Genomic DNA, 23,798 nt, shown 5'->3' on the forward strand with positions numbered 1-23,798 from the left:
ACAACCGAATAAAAAATACTTTTAAATAAATATATACTCGTACGTGTTTATAAGTTAATTTATGAACTCAAATATATGAAATCTTCTAAAAATAACCATATTGGTAGGTAAATGTATAACATTCGATATTACGAATTTTTCGATATAACGAACAAGGGGTGCAACATAAAATTCGTTATATTGGACGTCCACTGTATATAGAAAAGCAAATGGCATGGTGGTCGCTGTGGGTCTAGTGGTTTGTTACTTTCCATTGCGAACACCTTACTAAGGACGGGCTGGCAAAAGTGAGATTTATGTAGGATACGCTTCTACCGTTAACGAACGTTGGGCTATGCCCATTGTTCAGTTATGTTATGTTTAGTGAGGTGACCGTCTCTAATAGGCTTTAACTCGGCGCGTCGTACTGCTCCATTCGACTGCCCAAGCAATGAGATCTCCTGCAACAATGATGGGAGTTTTGTTTCTGACTGTTCCTGATAGCCTATCAAGAAACTCTTCAAATCTCTCTTGAGAGATATTTGGGGATACAATGAGACTAATAATGAGTTTTAAAATCTTATCACTTATTACATAATATTACAAATTTTTATTTTAACTATACATTGTGAAAAATAAAATAAAAAAAGTAAACCTTATATCACGAACCTCACTTAGAACAATGGGTTAAAAATCATTGGAGTGAATGTTAGGTGGTAGATTACTGCGGTTTTCACTTTAAGCTATTAATTAATATTAATTAATGGCTGGACAGTCAGCTCTTTTTAGGCGGGAAGTACTGTATAGATGCACGAGATTTCTTGCTAGGAGATTAACATGTTCTGTCAGCCTTTTATTGTATTTTTTTTTTCATATAATGTCAAATTCAGTTTTAACTAGGGAAATTTGTAAGTCTCGGTGAATGCTTTCATTCCCTATATACCATGGGCACCAGTTATTGCACTTGGTATTTTTACTGAGCTCTTTGGATAATATCAATATTTGAAGCACTAGCATTGCCAAATAGCTCGATACCATAAGTCCATATTGGTTTTATGATGTTGTTATACAAGAGTACTTTATACTCTAGGCATAAGGAAGATCTGCTATTAATGAGCCAATGCAACTTAGAGGCTTGGAGTTTCATCTGATTTTTGTTGGCTTCAATATGTTTGCGCCAAGTTAGTCGTCTGTCTAGGTGAATACCTATGGGAATGTTATTTAGTAAAATTGTTGGAGATCTACTTCGATTTAAGCTAAAAATTACGTGTCTACATTTTAGTTCATTAATTGTGATTCGCTATTTTGACAACCATTTCTCCATTCGAAATAAACGAAATTGAAGTTGGTTTGAAGCTAACACAACGTTTTTGTTTCGGCATAAAATTGTCGTGTCATCAGCAAACGTTGTAGTGACGACTGGGCTACTTATTGGGATATCAGATGTGTAAAGTTTATAAAAATTAGGGCCAAGAACACTTCCTCGTGGAACACCAGCTTCTATTGGGAAATTATTAGAAGTAAATGATTTACATTTAACTTTGAAGCTACTGTTATGCAGATACGATTCTAAAACTGAGTGGACATTTGAAAGTAAGAGCGTATCTTCTATAGGAGCCCATTATGCCATACTTTGTCAAAGACTTGTTTAATATCGAGAAATACCGCGGAACAATATTCTCTGAGCTCAAATGCGTGTCTTATTCGTTATACGATTCAATTGTTCAATAAATCCATGTTTTTCCCTAAAACCAAACTGGTGGGAGGGTATTGGGTTTTGACCCTCAAGGAACGATTTTACCTCGGCCTATGGCGCCAGAAGTGCAAATTCAAGAAAATCCTCTTTCTTCTCTAAACAAAAATCACATCTGGAATTCTCATTCATCTCAAACATTCGCACAAATAGTGAAGTCAGACACCAGTAGCGCAACAGAGGAGAAGCTATCACCAATTCCAAATAATTTTGTGGAAGACGTGAGACGACATCATTATTGAAGCAAATGATGCAACAAATCGTAGTAATGACAAATTTACTGATCAACTTGACGACTAAACAAAATTCTTGATTTAGTAGTAGTCATATGGAACGCTAATGGTCTATCAAAACATACTGTCGAACTAAAAGCATTCTTAAAAATAAACCAAGTCGACATAATGATGGTATCAGAAACCCATTTTACGACGCGTAGTTTCTTTAAAATTCCGAACTATGAACTTTATCACACAATGCATCGCAGTGGTAAAGGAAATGGAGGCTCTGCGGTCCTCATAAGAAAATCGATAAAACATTATGACGTAAAACCATATTGCACGAATGAAATTCAGGCAACAAACATTGTAGTACAAACTAAAGAAGGCGACATGACTTTCTCATCACTCTACAGCCCACCGCACCACAGTATCTCGAAGGATATGTACATATCATTTTTTCAGCTGCTTGGATCTAGCTTCCTAGTAGGCGGAGATTTTAATGCTAAACACTTAAAATGGGGTTCCCGCCTAATATCTCCAAAAGGATGACATCTTTTCGAAGCAATAAATGTACTCAATCTACACACAATCTCAACAGGTGAACCCACATACTGGCCAACGGATAGAAGAAAAATACCTGACTTAATTGATTTTGCGTTATCAAAGGGGGTACGTATCGGTGCTACTACCTGTAAGTCCAATTTCAACTTGTCATCAGACCACTCGCCAATAATAATCACTCTCAATGACTGCTGTGAAATTATGGAAAAATGTATTCTTCATAACAAAAATACTGACTGGAACAGTTATCGTCAACTAATTACAATTGGTCTAAATACCGAAGTCAGGTTAAAAACTGAATCTGACGTAACTGAAGCAGTAGAGCATTTCAACTCTTGTGTCCAAATGTCTGCATGGGAATCAACTCCACCGTTTCCTAAAAGTGTTAAGCAAGATTATCCATTTAACATTAGATATCTGATCAAAGAAAAGCGTAGGATGAGAAAACATTGGCAAAAGACGAGATTCCCTGCCGATAAAACTCGCTTAAACAAATTATGTAAACTCGTTAAAGTCCTACTTTTAACGTATAACAATAATCGCACGTCCCTATACCTCCAAAACCTAAGTGCTTCATGTGAAACAAATTACTCCCTTTGGAAAGCCATAAAAAAGAATAACAGACCGATTGCTTATCAACCATCTATACGCAAAATAGACAACTCATGGGCAAAAAGCGATATTGAAAAAGCAGAAACATTCGCGTTACATTTGGACCAGGTCTTTAAACCAAATGATAACGTAAATATGCCTGATATCATGAAACAAAGGATAAATTTTCTACAAGAGCCTTATCAATTGGAACTTCCAATTAAAAGATATACTATTAATGAAGTTAGAGATATAATAACAAAGTGAAAAGTAAAAAAAGCTCCAGGATGCGATTTAATCATAGGCATGGCCTTGCAGCAGCTTCCACCAAAAGGATTTGTATTTCTGACTCATCTGTTTAACGCTGTGATAAGGGGATTTATTCCGCCACAGTGAAAGATAGCGCAAATCTCCATGATACCGAAACCAGGGAAAAGCCCAGAAGACGTCAAATCATATCGCCCAATAAGTCTACTTCCAATTCCGTCGAAAATTATGGAAATCCTGTTTCTAAAGCGCCTTACACCGATTAACCAACAAAACACCCTCATCCCTGACCATCAATTCGGCTTTCGCCAAAAACATAGCACAATAGAACAAATTCATAGACTTGTCAGACATATCCATAGTGCGATAGATCGTAAAAAATATTGCAATGCGGCATTTACAGATATTTCACAAGCTTTTGATCGAGTATGACATAAGGGCCTTCTTTTCAAACTAAAACTGAATCTACCCCTACATTTTTTCATATTTATTAAATCGTACCTCTCGGCAAGCCACTTTTTGATTAAGTAAGTATAATGGAACCAATGCTTTATCTCATATACTGAGGATCTTCTCCTTACCGATAAGAGTGTTATCGGTACAATTTGCTTCCACCAAACTTTAAACCTGCCTTAAAAAATGTTGCTCTCTTAATGAAAAATTAGCGTATCAAACCAAATTAATCAAAATCTGTCCAAGTAATATTTACTACAAAATGTTCTACATGCTCGCCTGTTTTAATAAACAATACACAATTACCACAAGCTGTAGAAACAAAATACTTGGGCATACATCTGGATAGTAAGCTAACCTGGAAATCACACATATTCAAAAAGCGTAAGGCCCTGGGTCTTAAGTTACGAAACTTATTTTGGTCCCTCAGCCGAAACTCCAACTGTCACTCGACAATAAGAAGCTTATATACAATTCTGTACTAAAACCTATATGGAGTTATGGGGCCCAATTATGGGGTACTGCAGCAGACTCAAACCTGGCAATTATCCAGCGTTTTCAATCTAGAACACTACGTATGATCACAAATGCACCTTGGTATATAACGAATGAACAGCTGCATAAACAATTACGTTCATCGCATATATATGCACCCAAACTCGCTGATTACACACCTGATGTCCCCTTCCAACACTTTTACAAGCCTGAGAAGGAAAACATCGAGAGACATTTTAGATATGTATATATAGGCCACACACTTCTATTTTAAATATATATGGATATGTCACTGGGCATAGTTCATACGCACCTTTCTTTTGATCGCAATAACTATTATTACGATTTATATTAATATATATTACTTATTGTCATTTATACCTGACAGATTGTAATAAAATAAATGGATTTAAAAAAAAAAAATTTGATCATTGTGTATTTAGGATAGATAAACTATAATCTGAGCATGTACAGCACTTAACCTTCTTTATCACTAAAAATAAATTTCGCCAAATGTAAACTATTTTTTCATAATCTATGTAAACTGTAAACTGTAAACAGTAAATACAGTCCACTAAAAATACAAATGTAAATATTGTAATTAGAAACATAGAACACATGCTCAATAGGATTATTTTTATCAATTAATTATTAAGATAATTTTAAGACAAAAATTGTATATAAACCGTAGATTTTAAGAAATAAATCAGTATCGAACGAATACTCCATCTTTCATTTTCAATTTTTTTCTTTTCCTTACACCAATATAGTTGAACCTTTATAGATAGACTTATTAAATGCCCAATAGATACTTTAATCAAGGCAGTTACTATGAAAATATTGCTGAAATATTGGTAGGTATTTCAAAACAGTGTTTCAATATACCAAAACTCTACTACGTTTCACTTCTGTTTATAGAGTATAATACCAACCTAAAAAATTTAAATTAATACTCAAATTAATTGATTTAAATTTTTTTATTTTTAAACATAAACATTTCAAATAATATTACTTTCAAGCTACAAATAAAAAAAACATATACATATCGACTTCAAGTACTTAATTTAAGAGATGTTATGTTGAGGATGCCGTACTTCAAAGCGAAATATGTAAAAATAATACAATCATATTTTATATACATTAAACTAACTGATCCGCAGTTCCCTAGCTAAAAAGAATGAAAAAATAAACAAATAGTCCATATTCGAATGATGATGAACGATAACGATAGAGTTTGGTATAAATATGCATAAACAATCAATCAATCAAAAGTTAATAACTACTTTGTAAAAATAGCTAATATATTAAAGGTATATTAGTATCTTAATTATCTTATTAAAAATGTATATACAATTTTTTTTTTGTATTATGCGGTTACGAGCTCGATTCGTTCACAAATACATTAACTGAGAACGAACATAAAGTTTCGCCCTTTTTACCAATAGCTTTTGCCTGATATTGGCCAACATCTTCGATACTGCTTTTAACAATCGAGAATGTATACAAGTTGCCATCTTTAGTAAATGAGTAGCGCGAGCTGGTCTCATTTACACTTTTACCATCCTTTAACCAACAAAGCTGTAGAATTTCGTCTTGTGTCTCACAAACAAATTTGCAGGTTTCAGATTCTTGTACAGTTACTGACGATGGATATTTGGTAAAACTTGGTTGCTTTGGTTCTTCACCAGGTACTAGAACATTTATTGTGCACGTACTGAATGATTCCCCTGCATCATTAAAAGCTTCGCAAGTGTAAGTGCCACAGTCTTCAGGAAAGATTTCAGCTATTTGTAATTTATATATATTAGCCTCATTGGTGTAATTAAAATCTTTACTAGGCTTTATTTCTTTATTATTGTGCAGCCAAACGACATCAAAATGTTCAGCACCAATAATGCGGCAAGCTAAAGTGACGGTTTCCCCGTCTTTAACGTATCTGGATTCCAAATGACTAACAATTTTTGGTGGTTTATCAGCTGAAATGTTGCGTTTGGTTGAATTTGTGTCCGTAGCTGAAAATTTGAAAATTAAAAGATATGTTTATTATTGGTTTTGTTTGTACATATTATTTGATTGCGAAAAATAATTAATAAAATTATTACGAATTTGAGTAACACCTTTTACCAAATGGCTTTCAGTCTAAAATATATATATGCATACATGAAAGAGATAACGAATGGAAGACGACAATATTCTGAAAAGATGATCTTTCTAATGAAGAGTCAGAAGATAATCTAGTGTGCTATATAGGTTATAGGTTATAAAAAATGCTTAAAAACTGTAAGTCCCCCTAGGATGGAAAGTAAAACTGCAGGACTGTAGAAGTTTTAAATCACAGCAATATAACTTATTCATATAAGCTTTTCAAAGGAATGGGAATGGAAAGAACAACTTCAGAAGAGCAACTAAAAGGTTTAGTAGAATCTGCGCATAAAAATTAGCTTATGATAGAATGAATGATAAAAGAGCTTATAAAAAACTAAATAGGGATAACATTTCTTAGCCTGTGCTACAAAAATTATCATATCATCATGTTATCATATTAAATTTGCTTAAAACAACGCGGCGCCCGTTCTTGAAAAATATCAGATTCATCGGATTCAGATCCAACACATCATCAGTTGATCAAGCGTGTCTCAAGCAGAAAATAGAAAAATACAAGGAGCATATTATAAATATACGCATTCTCTTCGTTAATCTAAAATAAGTTTTTGATAGTATTAACATAAAGAAAGTTCCAGTAACTTTTAAAGAATTGGTGGAAATATACTAGTCAAGTAGACTGGTGAGGATGACTCTAAGGTATAGGAGCGGCTTTTGAAATTAATAGCTAATAAAAAGATTATATAGCTGGTAATATAGAATAAAAAGAAGAAAAACACCCATGAACGATTGTCAACAAAGCGAAAGCAGGGAAAATTGACCTTATAGTGAATGAGAAGAAAAAAAGTTCACGGAATATCAAAATTGGATGAAAACGCAAAATTGAAAATATCAAAGTATGAAATTACACAGTAGAAGGATTGGATACATTTAAATATCTTAGGGTGCTGATAAATAATATTAAAGAAATCAGGGATATCTTGAGTCTTCTAAGTTCTGCCACGGGGTCTTACACTTCATACAAAAACGTAACTTATCCTATTCTAATATATGGGTCTGAATTGTGAACTCTAATAACACAAGATGAAAATCTTTTACTTGTTTTATAAAAAATACTACTAATTATTTATAGCTTGTACCGAGGTTGAGAAGTCTGCAGAGAAGAAGAGAAACAATAATGAGTTCTAAGTTCGATCTAAAGAAAAAAGTGTAATAAGGTTGATAAAAGTGCGTAACACCTCTAATGAGCGGAGTATGTCTTAGGAATAGAATAATGCCATTCACGAAGACAGTTATTATTGTATGCGTCGATAAGCAATATGACGCAAGGTAGGCTCAGATAAAAATGGGTCGCCTATGTAATGGTATTAGAAAAATGCAAGTGTGTAATTGGAAGCATAAAATAAAAAATAAAATCCCATGCAGGGACATCTTTAACTGTGCAAAAACTTTTTCAACACTTCAACATCCACGGTACAGATTGAAAAATTCATAAATATGTATGATTTTGTATGATTAAGCTAAAGCTCACTTCGAGCTATTTGATGATGAAAGACTCGCCCTCAGATCGAAACGGAATAACTTCTTATTTTGCGGATTATACATTTGGTTTGTATTGAAATAAATAAAAATGGAAAAATGGTTCCTAATTTAAACGTATTCTTTATATAAATTGGTTTTCATACTCAGTTTTATTAAAATCAAAGTGCACTGTATATTCTGAAAACACACAATTAATAAATTTATCAATCAATTCTTGATTTTTTTAAAGAGGTTTACTTTCTTACATGTCAAAATCATAAATTTTTCAGCTGTCTTGAATTCTACTTCAAATCATAAAGGCGTATATATTTTAAAAAAAGTGTCTTATTAAAATTAATATTAAAAAAATAATAAATTATATAATTTTTTGAAATTATAAATTTAAAAAAAAAAAATTTCAAATTAATTACATAGGTATTATAAATATTATTTCCCACTTACGTTTTACAGTTAGCTTGCATTTTGTTTCTACGGCACTAATTGAATTCGTTGCAGTACACGTATACACCCCATCATCTTCTGGGAAAACCTCATGAATTGTTAATGAAGCAACACCATTTTTATATTTCAGATCCATTATATCAGACGACGAAATAGTTTTCCCATTTTTAGACCACGTGATGTGTGGTTCAGGATCACCTTTTACATGACAGGTCAGTGTCAATTGATCACCATCGCGAACACTTGTGTTAGTTAAGGGCTTGGTGAATTCTGGTTTGCACATCAACGAGTCATCAGGAGGCACTAAATTTCAAATATATTATTAAATATTATTTTCAAAATACGCATATACCCATATTACGTACGTATCAATTCTTTTGTTGCACTACGGGATCTTGAAGGACTGTCTGGTGTTTTTAAATTGTTGCCTACATACTTTTTTTTATTGCTACTATTACCAATTGTTTGAATTGTTGAGGAACTTGTTTCGTCGATCTGAGCAGCAATATAAATACATTTCCAAATAAATTTTAGATCTTAAAATCAAATTTGATTATACTCACCTTACTCCCGTTAAATGTCGAGTAGTTTGAGCTTTGTTGTGTTTTGGAATTAGAGCTATTGTGGTATTGACTAGTTGCCGAAGTAAACTGCTGTCGAGTTACAATGGGCGGAGGAGCTGGCTTAATAGGCTGTTCAATGTATTTCCGATCTATATAGTAGGCAAATGTCATTAATTAATTCACAATAAAGAAAATGTTAATAAGTTGTGAAGGTGATTATTTAAAGAGGATTTCGTTAGAAAAACCACATGCATATCAAATTAGGTATTACTCCATACTATTTGGTTAGTTCAAACACAAATTTTGTTAAATTTTGGTTTGGTCCTAATTACACATGTATAGCAATTGACCGTTCACATTATATTCATTAAGTTCAAATTAAGGTTAAACGAAAGGAATCATCATTTTTTGCCGAAGAGATCAGTTAGATTTTTTATTTAACACATTTCAGTGAGTAAGTGTGCAATATTAAAAGTATTATTAAATTTTTATAGTTTGTTTACCTCCTGAGTACAGAAAATTGTGAGCAAGTTCGGCTTGCTCGGGCGTAACCCATTCTCCTACAAAAATTATATAATTTGCTTTAAATATGTATTTTTATGAAACTGAAACAAACTAATATAAATGTACTTATATAATAGTTAAAAGTAGATAGATATGGTTTCAATTGCTGTGAAACATATTATATTAACCGACAAAATATTCATTTGAAGGAAAAATATGATAAATGTTCTGATATTCTGAATTAAGGCGTTTGATTAACGCATACCAACTCACCAACTGTGAGTGATATATTTATGTACATATATCACTATGACTATACAAAAGTCACAAAGCTAATGTGTTATTAACTTTTACATTAGAATTAATCAAGCAACATTAAATAAGTATTTGTTTTTTCTGGGCTTAACATATACACACTAATATTAGGTTATATTAGTGTTATCTTTTATTTGGAAGGTTTTTATAAAGGAAACATTTTATTTATTTATACAAATATTTCGATTTATTGCATTCCGTTTTTTTAATTCGGTCATTTTATTTGATTCAATATATAAAAAGTATTACCAAAAGCCCTTGAAAAAACAAATACTTATAAACAATTTGTACATCAGAATTGTGGTTTATTGTAATATCAATAAACATGAAAAAACTTCTGTATTAAAAACAACGTCTCTCGCTTTCCAAATAAATCAATGAATATGGTTGGAATAATGAGAAATACCTCTTGCTTGTTGGTGATGAGGTAGAGAATCACCCAAACTAAATTTAGTTTTGGATGTCGAGACTTTAAATCGACGACTGCAAACTCAAATTCAATTTCCAACAGCAAGTAAACATATTGATTTTATATATATGAATGCTTGGATATAAGGGTTTTGAGTGCTGTCAGCAAATCAAATATTAAGAAAATAGTCAACACAATAGTCAGCTAAGTTAGATCAGGAATCACTTCAAACATGTAAAGAAATCAAAATAGCTGCGGGCTAAGATAGTTACATAAAGTAATTGTAACCTTTTTTCAGATAGCATGACACCGCTGCAGTTAGGGGTAAGACAAAAAATCAAAATCTAATAGCTGGTGAACAATATCTTCAAATATTGTTAAATTGAAAGATGAAGGTCGTTACAAGAAATTCGAGTAAAAGGAAAGCTGCTTTCATTTGAAAGAAAAACTCTTCCTAAACTGACAGTACAACCATAAGCGACCTTAAGGTGCAATTTTTACACTATTGCTGCAACAACACTTTCATCGTTGCGGTTGCTGAGGTAAATTCAGTCTCACCAGAATAGTTGCACGTAATTTAATAATTGTCACGAAAATATTCTAAAGTTTAAGGATTTTTATCTAGTTTATTATTTTTAAGTCAAAGTTCAGTTAGTTCTTCTTGATTCTTCTTCTTGAGTTAATGCTATTACGCACTTTTAGTCTATAATGGCTGGGGGGCTTATCTCTACCCCACACTAGGCTTTAACTAGACAAAGAAATCATATAATTTATTTCTCTTTTAGTTGATGACGGACATTAAATCAGCATATCTTCCTGAGAGTCCAGAAGTTTAGTTAGTTAAAAGTAAAAGAAAATTGATTAACTTTATATTGGACACTAGATATGTTTTATGTATGCGGAAATTGTCACCAATTACCGTACGTGAAACGAACAAGTTACTAAATGGTTTGTAGCTTCCCTCGACCCTGTTGGTTTATTTACAATAGATATACTTTTCGTACGTGGCTTATTTATAATGACTTCTAATTCCGCGGACCATGTTCAACGTTTCTATGATTTTCTTTCGTTATGGTTGTTTGGCTTCCGTAGTACACTCTTAGGTCAGAAATATGTATATTTATTAGCTTGCCCGTGCTTGTTAATTGGAGGTGTACTATTTCGGATGATATGAAGTCTTGTACATAGTATGGCTCTTCATATTTTGGTGCCCGTTTCGCTGTAAAACCATTCGCGGCTTTCACAAGCATTAATTGATTTATCTGGAGTTTCCATTTCCTTTGATGTCGATTATAGTATTTGACTTTCGTCATCGCAAAAGTACATAGATTTTATTTGATTCCCTGAAAAATTTTTGTAGTTTATATGCTCTTGCTAAATGTGATGTAGTGGTTGTACCGTTTTCTGTCGTGCATTCACGAAGAGAGTTGCGGGTATATATACTATACTTAAAGTATATATATATATATATATATATATATACTATTATTAAATCCGACCGAATTGATAAAGTATCCGAGACTAAGTTTTGTTTGCCCCGTCGGTATTGTATATCGAATTGATACTGCTGTGATATTTAAGCCCAACGAGCGTTGCAACGTGCGATTTTTCTTCCAGAAATTCGTTCATACAGATAATTTGTTTATCTTTGGTTAGACATAGTTGAGTAAAAGATCTTTGGGTTAACGTATCACCTAATATTTTTCGTTTGACATGCTGTGTTCTCCAATTTGATGGTCGTCCCCATAATTTTCAGCAAGTTAAGTTCAAGTATTACCTTATCTGTGGTATGCGGTAGAAAAAATAACTCTCCTGGTGATATGTTTTATTACATTGTAATTGTTGTGGTCAACTTTGAGGTCACATTGTGTGCAGAATTGTCTGTTATTCTAATACGTTTGGGTTCTATATCGTATCGTCGAATGTGTGGCTATTGTGCTGTGTTTTCATAATTGGTTGGCTGTCATCTATTCGTAAGAGTCCTAAACTTTTCTCGTAGGCTTCAAGTTTAAAGGTGTCATTTTGCGTGCTACTTCCTTCCACCAAGGTGTTTTATAAAAAATTTTTATGGGGGTGGGTGGTATATCATGAAATTTTTTGGGCATATGTATTATAATGCAGGTATTCAGTTCATCAATTTTCAGCTTTCTACCTGTTGTAGTTTTCGAGGCAAATAAAAAAATTTGAAAATGATCAATATTTGGGTCCTAATTTCAATTCTATATATCTACTGGTTCAGAAAATATCGAATTTTGATAAACTGATTTCTGTTTTGACACACTGTGCGTCGCAATAAATTTATTTATTCTGACCATAATATTCACATTATTTATAATTTGTTTCTTTTTTACTCTTCCTAAGTCATAATTCAGTAAGTTTCAAGTAAGTAAAAAGTTAAGAATAAAAATAATAATGCCAAATAGATATGTTTTATGTAAGGGGAAACTGTCACCAGTTTTCGTCTTTACATTGTTTTGGTCATTGGTAGTCGATAAGGTACAAATTAACTGAATAAGGAGGCGAAGTTATCCATATTGCTAAAAATTCTGGAATAGAAAGCAGAGTTGTATTCTAACCTGTAAACATTTTCGATAGTATAGTTCTGAGATTTCGTAATAAAATTGTTTGTAGACTTAATTTTCTATGAGCGACTTAGCAAGAACGCATACTTATGTATAAAATATTCTTAGCAATTTCCATATGAACCTGTAGAAATTATTATGGTAGAATAAGGTTTTATTATTGTTTAGTGTACGTAAATGTACTATACGTACATGTTTAATGCTATTAGAAGCGATCGCAAGACTTGTTCTTCCACATTTTGCATTTCATTTCATAGACTATAGCAACCAAACTGCACCTTGTTTTGATAGACACAATGCTGTCTGCCATAAAGGAATTCTTTCTTGGCAAAAAATTTAAACCCCTTATTTACGGTAAGAATCGAAAAATGGAAATTCTTGTTTGAAATACAAAAGCTTAACAATAGTTCAGTAATGTTAATATTTATATCTCTGTCCATAGTAAAGTATCTCCAAAGTTTTACTAAACACGTCGCAATATGTTAATAGCCAAATCGGATGGTGTCAATCAGAAACCGGTCAGCCAATAATTTCAGTGATTTGAAATTGTATTTAGGAGTTAATTGGTTCACAAATTAGAGTCTGAGTTACGCTTGCGTAAAAATTGGAAAATGTCAGTAATAACACAACTTTCCAAGTTATTACCACGTTAATGACTGTTGCATCCATTCAGAAAGATATGTGGACTAACTTCCTTACCAAGATAGAGCTGAGGTTGTTTTTTAGTTACTTTTTACACATCCCAATTAACGCAATTTCAACAAATAAATGTATTTTATGTGGCATGCGACCGTCTCTGCTTAGAAAGAAATGGTCCGTCTTTCTTGTAATTACTTTCTAAAATATATATTATTAAAATATATACTATTTTTTGTGTCATGATATTTTACATATGTATCATTATCCCACAAGTAAAATATATTTTGACTAAAATTAATTTCGTCACCTTTTTTATGTCCTTTTAAAATTAAAAATTATTTGAGAAACGTCCAATCCATTATCTTTACAACACAAACAATTTTAAGTCCCTATCAGTTACAGAGCCTGAGAAATGGTCATTTAAAAGTTGGTTGAAAATATAAAATCTCAAATCCCATAGGAATATTTTAGTTTAAAGAACAAATGAGACAAAAGTTGTTACGCTTGCAAAAATATGACCTCTATGTACAAATGACATTTCTATCAGAAACATAAGATCAATATATGGAGTTTAAAGGATTGGGTAAAGTAATTATACTTTATCGGTATTATATTTTCTTCTTGTACTTACAATAACGTTTTTTATATATAAACATATTTAACTGAAATGTTCAAGATTTTATGAGTCATAACTGAGCTATACAATTTATTAATTTATTGATGGAACTTATGTGTAATGATAATGTGCTTACCTTCCACAATTACAACGCAATCTGTTTCATCTGTACCATGACAATTAGTTGCCTTGCAGCTATATTTTCCAGAATCTGACGGTTTGCAGTCGATGATTTCCATTGTAACAACGCCATCAGAGTGTTGCATAGAATATTCAAATTTGTTCAATTCACGGCCGTCCTTATACCATTTTACGCTAGGTACTGGTTTGCCACTTAAGCAACAAAGCAATTTACATGTATCTCGTGCTTGCATAACACGTGGACGCAGCAGGAATGTAAAACTGGGGGCTGATTCAGATTCTTCCTGCCAGAAAGTATATGGTAAAGGTTCACGTCTTCTAACTAATGTTGATTCATTTTTATATTTCGGCTGTTCCTTTGGCAGTGGATGAACGTTAAGGAAAACAACTTCCTCTCTGGAACCGTAGTGATTTTCTGCACGAATTATATATTCACCCCGGTCATCCAATTTAACACGATTTATAATGAAATAATAATCATCACCAGCATATCTTTTCATAAATTTGACACTTTGTTTCAACTCGACGTTGTTATATGACCATGTCAAAGTTGGAGTTGCAATTGCAATACAGCGGCAGTAAAATTTAACACTTTGGCCTTCATAACAAAATTGGGAATATGGCCGTATGACAAATCGTGGGGCAGCCTGTCGGCGGTCAAATGAAGTTTCGTGAATTTTATACTTTTCCACAAGCAATTTACGTAATGAAGAATATTCTGAAAGTCTTCCAATTGGAGCCAAATATTTGTGGAAGTCATCATAATTTTTTCTTAATTTGTCACGGAATGCGATATACCGATCACGTGAAATTTGTGTGGAACGATCAGCATGGTCACCACTTAACCATGGATGAAGGAGACATTCATGAGCTGTCATACGTTTTTCCTTATTAGTTAAAAGTAATTTACGAATAAAGTCTTTAGCCTCTTCTGAAATATGTCTAAAGGCTTCTTCATCAAAGTCCCAATCGCACGCTTTAACATTTTTTAAAGTTTGGATATCATTGTCTCCAGCAAAAGGAGATAGACCACTTAAGCTATTTTAAGAAAATAAATAATTTCAATTATTAATATTATATTGTATATTAATATAAAAAGCATTTAACTAATAATAATTGTAATTAAATATATTAGAATTAAAGAGAAAAAGTTATTCCTATGAACTGTTCACTAAGAACATTAAACTAACAACTTTTTTTATACTGATTAAAAACTAATAAATTAAAACATTCAGAATATATCGCTGTTATGTCGATGATAATATTTGTATAAGAAAAACTATAGTAGAAAGAATAGAAGGACGAATGCTTTAATATATTTCAATTGAATATGAATGAAGTTATAGCATATTCAAAATTTTCTTGAAAATGTATTAAGATATTATCTAAATATAGGTACATTATTTAAAAGAGTTTCATCAAATGCGTTTTTGGATCATTTAGCTAATGAACACTGACTCTGAGCTTCCAATTTGACAGGGCACGAGTTCAAGCCTTGGTACTCGCTGTCTCAAAAAAAAATTATTTACAAATAATTAAACATAATATATAATTCCAAGACAACAGATGATAAGTATTTGGCAATACTTCAAACAGCTATATGGTCAGCCAGAGATTGAATTAATTAAAATAATATAAAAAAAAATGTTGTTGTTGTAGTTTACTATTTTTCGAAACTTTTGCATTATGTTATAAAGTAAAAAATAAAAACATAAAAAAACAAAGTAATACTTATTATTATTAATAATAGCATATTAATAATAATAACAGTGCAAAATACATCCACAAGATTTTTTTTGTTAGGATAGTTGTCACTGAATAAATCATTGGAATGGTAATATAACTATCTTCAATAAATAGTTGTTTTATTTGATCTTTTAGATTTGCTAAATCTAAAATTAATAAAAAATTCTAGATTACTGAGAATTTAAGTTTGATTTGGCTGAACTTGCACTTTATAGCAACTCTGAAGCTACGATATTTAAGCGTTAAGCTGATATAATTTAGATATGTGTATATACGAACACATATTTGAAAAAAATGTGATTGTTTGTTCATTTTCTGATAATTTTGTTAAAACCTTTCTAAGACATTAAATATAACTATAACATAACACAAGTTATTGTTTAGCCTACTTAGACTATTTGTACTATTATTGTATTGCAAGTTATATTAAAAGCCTAAGAGTAAATTAAAAACCAATTCAGTTGCTTTACTTACAGAACATATGCCAAAACACCGGTCGCCCACATATCGGTGTAGAATCCAACTGGTTCCCTATTTACTATTTCTGGAGCAGCAAATTCTGCTGTTCCAGTTGTAATTTTTACCACTTCATTTGGATTCAACCTTGTTGCAAGTCCAAAATCTATAAGTTTTACATTTGTACTAGTACGGGTTTGGCACATAATATTTTCAGGCTTGATGTCTAAATGAATAATATTTTTTTCATGCATGTGACGTACTCCTTCACATATTTGTCTCATATAATTTATAACTTCAGCTTCAGTCATATTATAACCATCGGCTGTGATTCGCTCAAATAGCTCTCCACCAGACAGACTAGGAAAAATAAATTTTTAGTTTTTATTTATTCAAATGATAAATAATAAATATATTTCCTTACAATTCAAGTATGAGAACCATTTCGTCTTCATCTTCAAATGCATCATGTAGGTTTATTAATTTCTGATGGTGTAATTGATTCATTATATCGATTTCTTTTCTTATTAGATCTTTTTCGATAGCATGAGATATAGGTATAAATTTAGCTGCAAATATATTACCAGTACTGCGCTCACGACAGCGATGTACAACACCGAAAGCTCCGGTACCAATCTCTTCTAAGATATCATACTTATCATAGACACTATCGGTTGAAACTTCAACAGGTTGAGGCACAAACTTTGAATATATATCGAAAACATAGGAATCATAATCCTTAATAGGACCATCAGCTTTGCCACGAATTTTTTTGCCATTTTCGTCAATTTCATATTTCCTCTCTTTAGTTTTCTTTTTCCCTGTATCTTTCATTTTTATAATAGTGCTAACATCAGATGGATCCGAGCGACCATATACATTATCAGCATAAATGCGGAACTCGTATTCCTTGCCAGGGGTTAGACCAGAGATAGCCATTGATGTGAGACGAGTGTTACCTGCACGAATCCATGATGACATAGGAGTTTCACGTTTTTCAACAAGATAATTAGTGATTGCGCTACCACCGTCCCAAATAGGTGGTTTCCAACTAACTGAGAGAGAATCAGTTGCAATATTCTCAATGAGAGGGAAGCGTGGAGGATCAGGGCGATCACTTATTTGAATTTTAATAATTGCTGAATCAGAACCAAGTTCATTTTCGGCTGTGATACGGTAAGGACCTGAATCAAGTTTAGAACCATCCCGAATTGTTAAAATGGCATGTCGCTCTTTTACTTCGACATTATAATGTCCTCCAGATTCTATATTTTCACCTTCACGCATCCATTGTATACGTGGCTTAGGTAAACCAGTAAACGGTATTTTAATGACTATATTTTCGCCTTTATCAAAGAATGCGGTATCTCGAAAACGTGGAGGAACATTAAGTTTTGGAACAGCTATATAATAATTTAATATAAAGCACAATATATATAAATACAAAATAACGATTTTTATGTATACTTACTCATAATCGATAATGTAGCTCTAGTGGACTTAGCACCTGCCTTATTAACTGCTCGACATACGTATTCATCACCATCTTCACCAAAAACGTCGTTGATATTTAAATAATATTTATCGCCTTCAGCATACATATGGTATCTTGCTCCATTTGTTATCTCTCGAGCACCTTTGTACCATGTAATTATTGGTTTTGGCACACCAGTTATAGTGCATACAAATTGAGCGTTATGATTTTGTATGCAATTGGCATCATTAAGTGGTGTTACAATGACTGGCGGACTAGCAGCTTTTGGATCTACTATTTTAACAGCTGTAGAAGATTGTGATTCCTTCGACAAACCAGCCTCATTTTGCGCAAAAATTCTAAATTCGTATTGCCGCCCTTCGATTAGGTTTTTACAATTAATTTGATCTGCTGCTGAAATGGTTACATTAACTCGTTGCCATGTATTGCTTCCAACCTCACGCTTTTCGATCCAATAGCCTTGTATGTGTGAACCGCCATCTGATAAAGGTTTCTGCCATTTCAAATGGACAAAATCACCTCCAATTTCTGTTATTTCAGGTATGCCTGGAGGAGATGGAGGATCAATTGGGTCTTTTGCTTTAACTGGATTAAGACCTTCTAAAGCTGGTCCCATTCCATTTTCATTTACTGCCATAACACGAAATATGTATTCTTGATTTTCTGTTAAACCTTGCACATTAAATGACAGATCTTTACAGAAACTTGAAACAGTTATCCAATGAGGCGATGTAATATCTTTGCGTTCTACAACATAGTGAGTAATGCGCAAGCCACCATCAAATGTTGGAGGTCGCCAAGTTAAAGTACATGAATGCTTGTTAATTTTTGAAATGCCCATTGGTCCAAGTGGTGCAGATGGAAGACCAGTTATATGTGCATTAAACTGACCAGTAGCCACACCCGAATCATTTTCAAACTCAACTTTATATGACCCGGCATCACTTTTAACAATATTTCGTATAAATATAGCAACATAATCATCGAAAATTGTATATTTAAAGTGTGATTCATTATCCATATCAGACAGAAGTTCATTATTTAGTGTAATTTTAACTTTCATTGGCTGATCACCTGAGTAATATATTTTAATCTTTGTGTTATCACCTTCTGGCAAACTTAGTTCTGTTGGGCATCTATTTATTATTGGTGGTGAACCAATTTTCAGGTGGCCTGTAGTATGTACGAAACCTAACGAGTTGATGGCTTCACATGTATAATCTCCTTCATCAGTAGACTGAATATTGTTAATAAACAATCGGAATATTCCATCTTTATTATCACATGATATACGGCCACCACCCATTTGAAGTTCTCTACCATTCCGCAACCACCTAGCAACAGGCGCTGGTTTGCCCGTTGCATGACACTGTAATGTAAATTCTTTCCCTAATGGAGCTACATAGTCTGGAAGACGTGTTATCCAGTCTGGTTTTTCACCACCTAAAACTTCACACACTTTAATAGGCATTGTGCATAAGCTTGGTTCTGAACGCCCAGCAGCATTTACAGCAAATATTCGAAACTCGTAGTCTCCCATTTCAATAAGATTTAAGACAGTGTACTCAGTATCCATTACGTTATAATCATTACATTTTACCCAAATAGCTCCACCAATATCTCGTCGCTCAATAACATACCCAGTTATTCGTGATCCGCCATCACTTAATGGTTTTTCCCATTTAAGATCTATATAATTCTTACCAACCTTTATAACTTGAGGGGTACCTGGTGGTGAAGGAACACTGAATTTTCCTTTCAGTTTGAATCGCAATGATGGTGGGGATGGTTTACTTAATCCAGCAGCGTTTTTAGCTTTAATACGAAATTCATACTCACTGCCATTAGTTAAGTTGTATAGTTGGTATTTAGTGTCTTTAATTAAAAATTCATAAGTGTTCCAAGCAGAATCATTAACAACATCTCTATATTCAATTTGATAGCCTTGAATTCGTGAACCACCATCAGAATTTGGACGTGTCCATATTAGCGTCACATTACCTGAATCCCAGTCAATAACTTTTGGTTGCCCTGGTGCATCTGGTACGGTAAATTGGAACTTAGCGGTTATTGGTTCCTCCATATCCAGAGGATCAGAAAGACCGTACTGATTTTCAGCACGCACACGGAAGTGATACTTATGATTTGGTTCTAATCCCATAACATCATAATGAATATTACGTACGAAACTACTAACTTTAACCCATGTACCGCTATTATCTAATTTTTCAACTACATAATTAGTAATTGGTGAACCACCGTCATCTAATGGAGTCTTCCAAGATAACGTACATGTATCAGGTGTTATATCACTTGCTAAAAGAGGACCTTGTGGAGCACTAGGTTTATCTACAACTGTAACATGACAAGAAGCGGAATCAGATCCTTTATTATTCGTTAGTGTTATTGTGTAAGTGCCTGTTTCAGAACGTTTTGCGCATTTGTTGATATATGCTGAACTAAAATCATTGGTTTCATATTTAATACGTTCGCTCTGCGATATATCTTGATTGTTTATGGTCCAATTTGGTGTTGGTCTTGGATTTGCATGATAAGGGACAGTTATGCAAAATTGTTCTCCAGCAATAACAATCATATCACGTATAGATAAATCTGAAGTAATTTTAGGAGCATGCGGTGGCCTTCGACAGAAAATAGGTTCGCTTGATTGACTATAAGGTGATTGTCCAGCAGCATTAATCGCTGCAACCCTAAATTCATATTCAGCGTTCTCAATTAAATTTGGAATTTTGCATGTCAAGTCCGGACAATAAGATTGAATAGCTTTTGTCCACTTTTCTTCACTTAATAAGCGTTTTTCAATTATATAACCAGTAATAGGTGAACCTCCGTCATGTCTTGGCTTATTCCAAGTAATTGTTATACTATCTTCTGTAGAATCAATTCCTCGCGGAATTCCTGGAGCATTGGGAACATCAAATGGATGTCTTGCACGTATTGGTTCAAAAGTAGTGGCTGGTTCAGATTGTCCATATTTATTTTCGGCAAAAACTCTAAAATCGTATTCTTTCCCAATAGTCAAATTCCTTATTCGAACAAATGGAACAGTGCAGAAGCTGCTTACTTTAGACCACGTTGAAGATTTAGATTCTTTTTTCTCAATAATATAATTTGTAATTGGGGAGCCGCCATCGTCTTTTGGTGGATTCCAATAGAGCGTCAAAGAGTCTCCTGCAAACTCATCTCCTCTTAAATTTATAGGAGGTTGAGGGCGATCTAATACTTTAACATTAATAGTAGCAGTATCGAATCCAGATGGATTTTTTAATTGTAATCGATATTGACCAGAATCTGTTCGTTTAGAGTTTTTAGTTACAAACGAAGCTGCATCATTAGTAAGATGCTGGAACATACGATTATCATCGTCATTTAATAAATTATCGTTAACATACCAGCTTGCGGTTGGTTTTGGAAAACCAATATATGGTACATGTATACTAAAATCTTCTCCAGCACGGCAAATAATATCACGCACTCCACCAAGATCCATGCATGGCTTATTTGGTTGTTCTTCAACAATCACTTGAGAAGGTTTTGATGGATCTGATGGCCCAACGTCATTCAGCGCCATAACGCGGAAGGAATACTCTTCATGTTCTTTAAGATTTGGAATAGTATATACTGTTCCAGCAATAGGTACATCATTCACCGGTACCCATTCTTTAGAACCTTTAGGTTTCATTTCTAACAAATAGCCTTTAATTCTTGACTTTCCATCATTTCTGGGAGGCATCCATGAAAGGGTAACACTATCTTTAGTAATACGATCGGGTTTGGGAGGTTCAGGAGGATCTGGTCTGAAGCGTTGCAACTGTGCTGTTATAGGCTCAGATGGTTTTGATGGTTTTCCAGGGCCAGCCTCATTTACAGCTTTTATACGGAATTCGTAACGTCCACCTTCTCGTAAGTCCTGAACTGTATAACTTGTGTTTGGTGTTGGATAATTGTTGCATTTTATCCATTCACCTCCTCGCTCTCTTCTTTCTACAATATAACCTGTTATTGGTTTTCCACCACAATATTCTGGTGGTTTCCATTCTAAACTAGCAGAAGTGGGAGAGTATGCAACAACATCGGGTTGACTAGGTGCATCTGGAGGGTCGAATGGAGACTTGGCTACAATTGGTTTGCCTTCTAATGGCTCTGATAAGCCGTAAATGTTTTCTGCTAGTACACGGAATACATATTTTTTTCCTTCAGTTAACCCCTTAACTGTATGATTAGGTTTGGAACAATATCCTGGAACCGTTCGCCAATTATCCGTACCAAATTCACTTACTTCAATAACATAACCTGTGATATCGCTTCCTCCATCATCTTTTGGTATATTCCATGACAAAGATATATGATCCGGAGAAACATCTGTATAATTTATTGGTCCAACTGGAGGACCAGGTCTATCGACAACGATAACTTCTATATCAGCTGCGTCTTTACCAAATTCATTACTAGCAGTAATGGTGTAGCATCCAGCATCTTGCCGAACAGAATCGTCAATGCGAAATATTGTTTTCTCGGATGTTGTATGATAAGAAATTTTATTACTTTCAGGTAGCTTTATGTTATTTCGTTTCCATTCTATAGTTGGAGTGGGCGCACCAGAAATGGGAATCACGAGATTGACTGGTTCTCCAGCCTTTACCTTGATTTTCCGTCCAATTAGCCCATCAAGATAAAGATGCGGTTTTTCCCGCATTGGTTTAGCTGAAAATATTGATGATGGCTCAGAATGTTTACCATTTCCAGCTGCATTTATTGCAGATATTCGGTATTGATATTGATGATCTGGAGTAACCGTTTCATCACTGAAGTCTGTAAGTGGGACATTGTCTCTGTTTATTTTTATCCAACGACCAACAGCTAAAAATATACGAAATTTTAAATTAGGTGTATTTCAGCTTTTACATTTTTAATATAACGCATAAAAGTGTTTGTATGCGGATGTGTTTAGTGTAATATACACAAAATATAAGTATATGTAGTACTCATGCTCTTGCATGAAAGCATAAGGCCACCTCATCAATATGAAATAGAAATATCCGAAATATGAGATATTTTGACTTAAATAAATTATTTTTTAAATAAAGTTTAAGTTTAAGAAGAGTTTAGAAAATTAGAAAAAACCGACGTAAATGTTAATGGGTACATCATTTGCTTCTTGCATTTAAATTTATTTAAAATAAAAAACACCTGTTTAATAGTTCAGACATCAGTTCAATAATTATACATTTAGTACAATTACAGTGGTTCGTTTATATTAAAAAGTTTATTTATGCTTTAAATTAACGGAAGCACGTATTTCGTCTTTTTGTTTTAACTTTATAAACATTTTTTAAAGTTAAATCAAAACATCTCATACTTCGTGTTATTAACTGGGCTGCTTTTAACAAAAATTGTTCTCTAAAAAAATAAAAAAATCTGTACTTTATTACGAGTATACATTCTTAAATATTTTTCTTAGGATATTGGATCATATGGGGTTTCGAGAATTTGATTTTAGACAAATATGGCCATATCTCGGTCTTTGGAAATACAGTGAGAGTGAGTAGAGACTTATTATTAACAAACAATATCATATTAATATCATATTTTTATAATACAAAAAAATTATAATTAAAAATTAATTTAAAAAAATGGTTTTCTTGAAATTATACTTTAAAAAATTGCATGTAGTATGTATGGTAGTTATGTAGTTGAAAATTTTATTCACTTGTTCATATGCATTCAATTTTTATGTAAAATTTAATGATAAATTTAAATCAAAAATAAGAAATATAAATTTTCACCATATAATTTTAAAAAAAATATTTATTTTAAATTAACTGTTAATATTAGCACTTCAGTATAAACCATTTCAATTGTTTAAGCCATTTTTCAATCAATAATCTTAATAATCTAAAATGTAAAT

General features: G+C 32.9%; 1 protein-coding gene across 23 annotated transcripts in view; it reads right to left on the reverse strand.

Annotated features, from left to right (window-relative positions):
- Positions 1-5,323: 5,323 nt before the first annotated feature.
- Positions 5,324-23,798, reverse strand: part of LOC119683993 (twitchin) — an 83,273-nt gene continuing 64,798 nt past the window's right edge. For 22 of the 23 annotated variants that reach the window (XM_038097920.1, XM_038097917.1, XM_038097924.1 and 19 more), the window contains 9 exons: positions 17,846-22,750; positions 16,799-17,777; positions 16,393-16,734; positions 14,168-15,210; positions 9,470-9,526; positions 8,967-9,115; positions 8,769-8,898; positions 8,404-8,706; positions 5,324-6,329 (listed from right to left, as the gene is read on the reverse strand). In XM_038097920.1, coding sequence (XP_037953848.1) covers positions 5,692-6,329; positions 8,404-8,706; positions 8,769-8,898; positions 8,967-9,115; positions 9,470-9,526; positions 14,168-15,210; positions 16,393-16,734; positions 16,799-17,777; positions 17,846-22,750 — 8,546 coding nt within the window. In that variant the 3' untranslated portion in view covers positions 5,324-5,691. The remainder of the gene's footprint in view (positions 6,330-8,403; positions 8,707-8,768; positions 8,899-8,966; positions 9,116-9,469; positions 9,527-14,167; positions 15,211-16,392; positions 16,735-16,798; positions 17,778-17,845; positions 22,751-23,798) is intronic. The other variant, XM_038097906.1, reaches the window with a different exon arrangement.

Source organism: Teleopsis dalmanni, chromosome 2 (assembly GCF_002237135.1).
Source record: "Teleopsis dalmanni isolate 2A chromosome 2, ASM223713v2, whole genome shotgun sequence".
Lineage (NCBI taxonomy): Eukaryota > Metazoa > Arthropoda > Insecta > Diptera > Diopsidae > Teleopsis > Teleopsis dalmanni.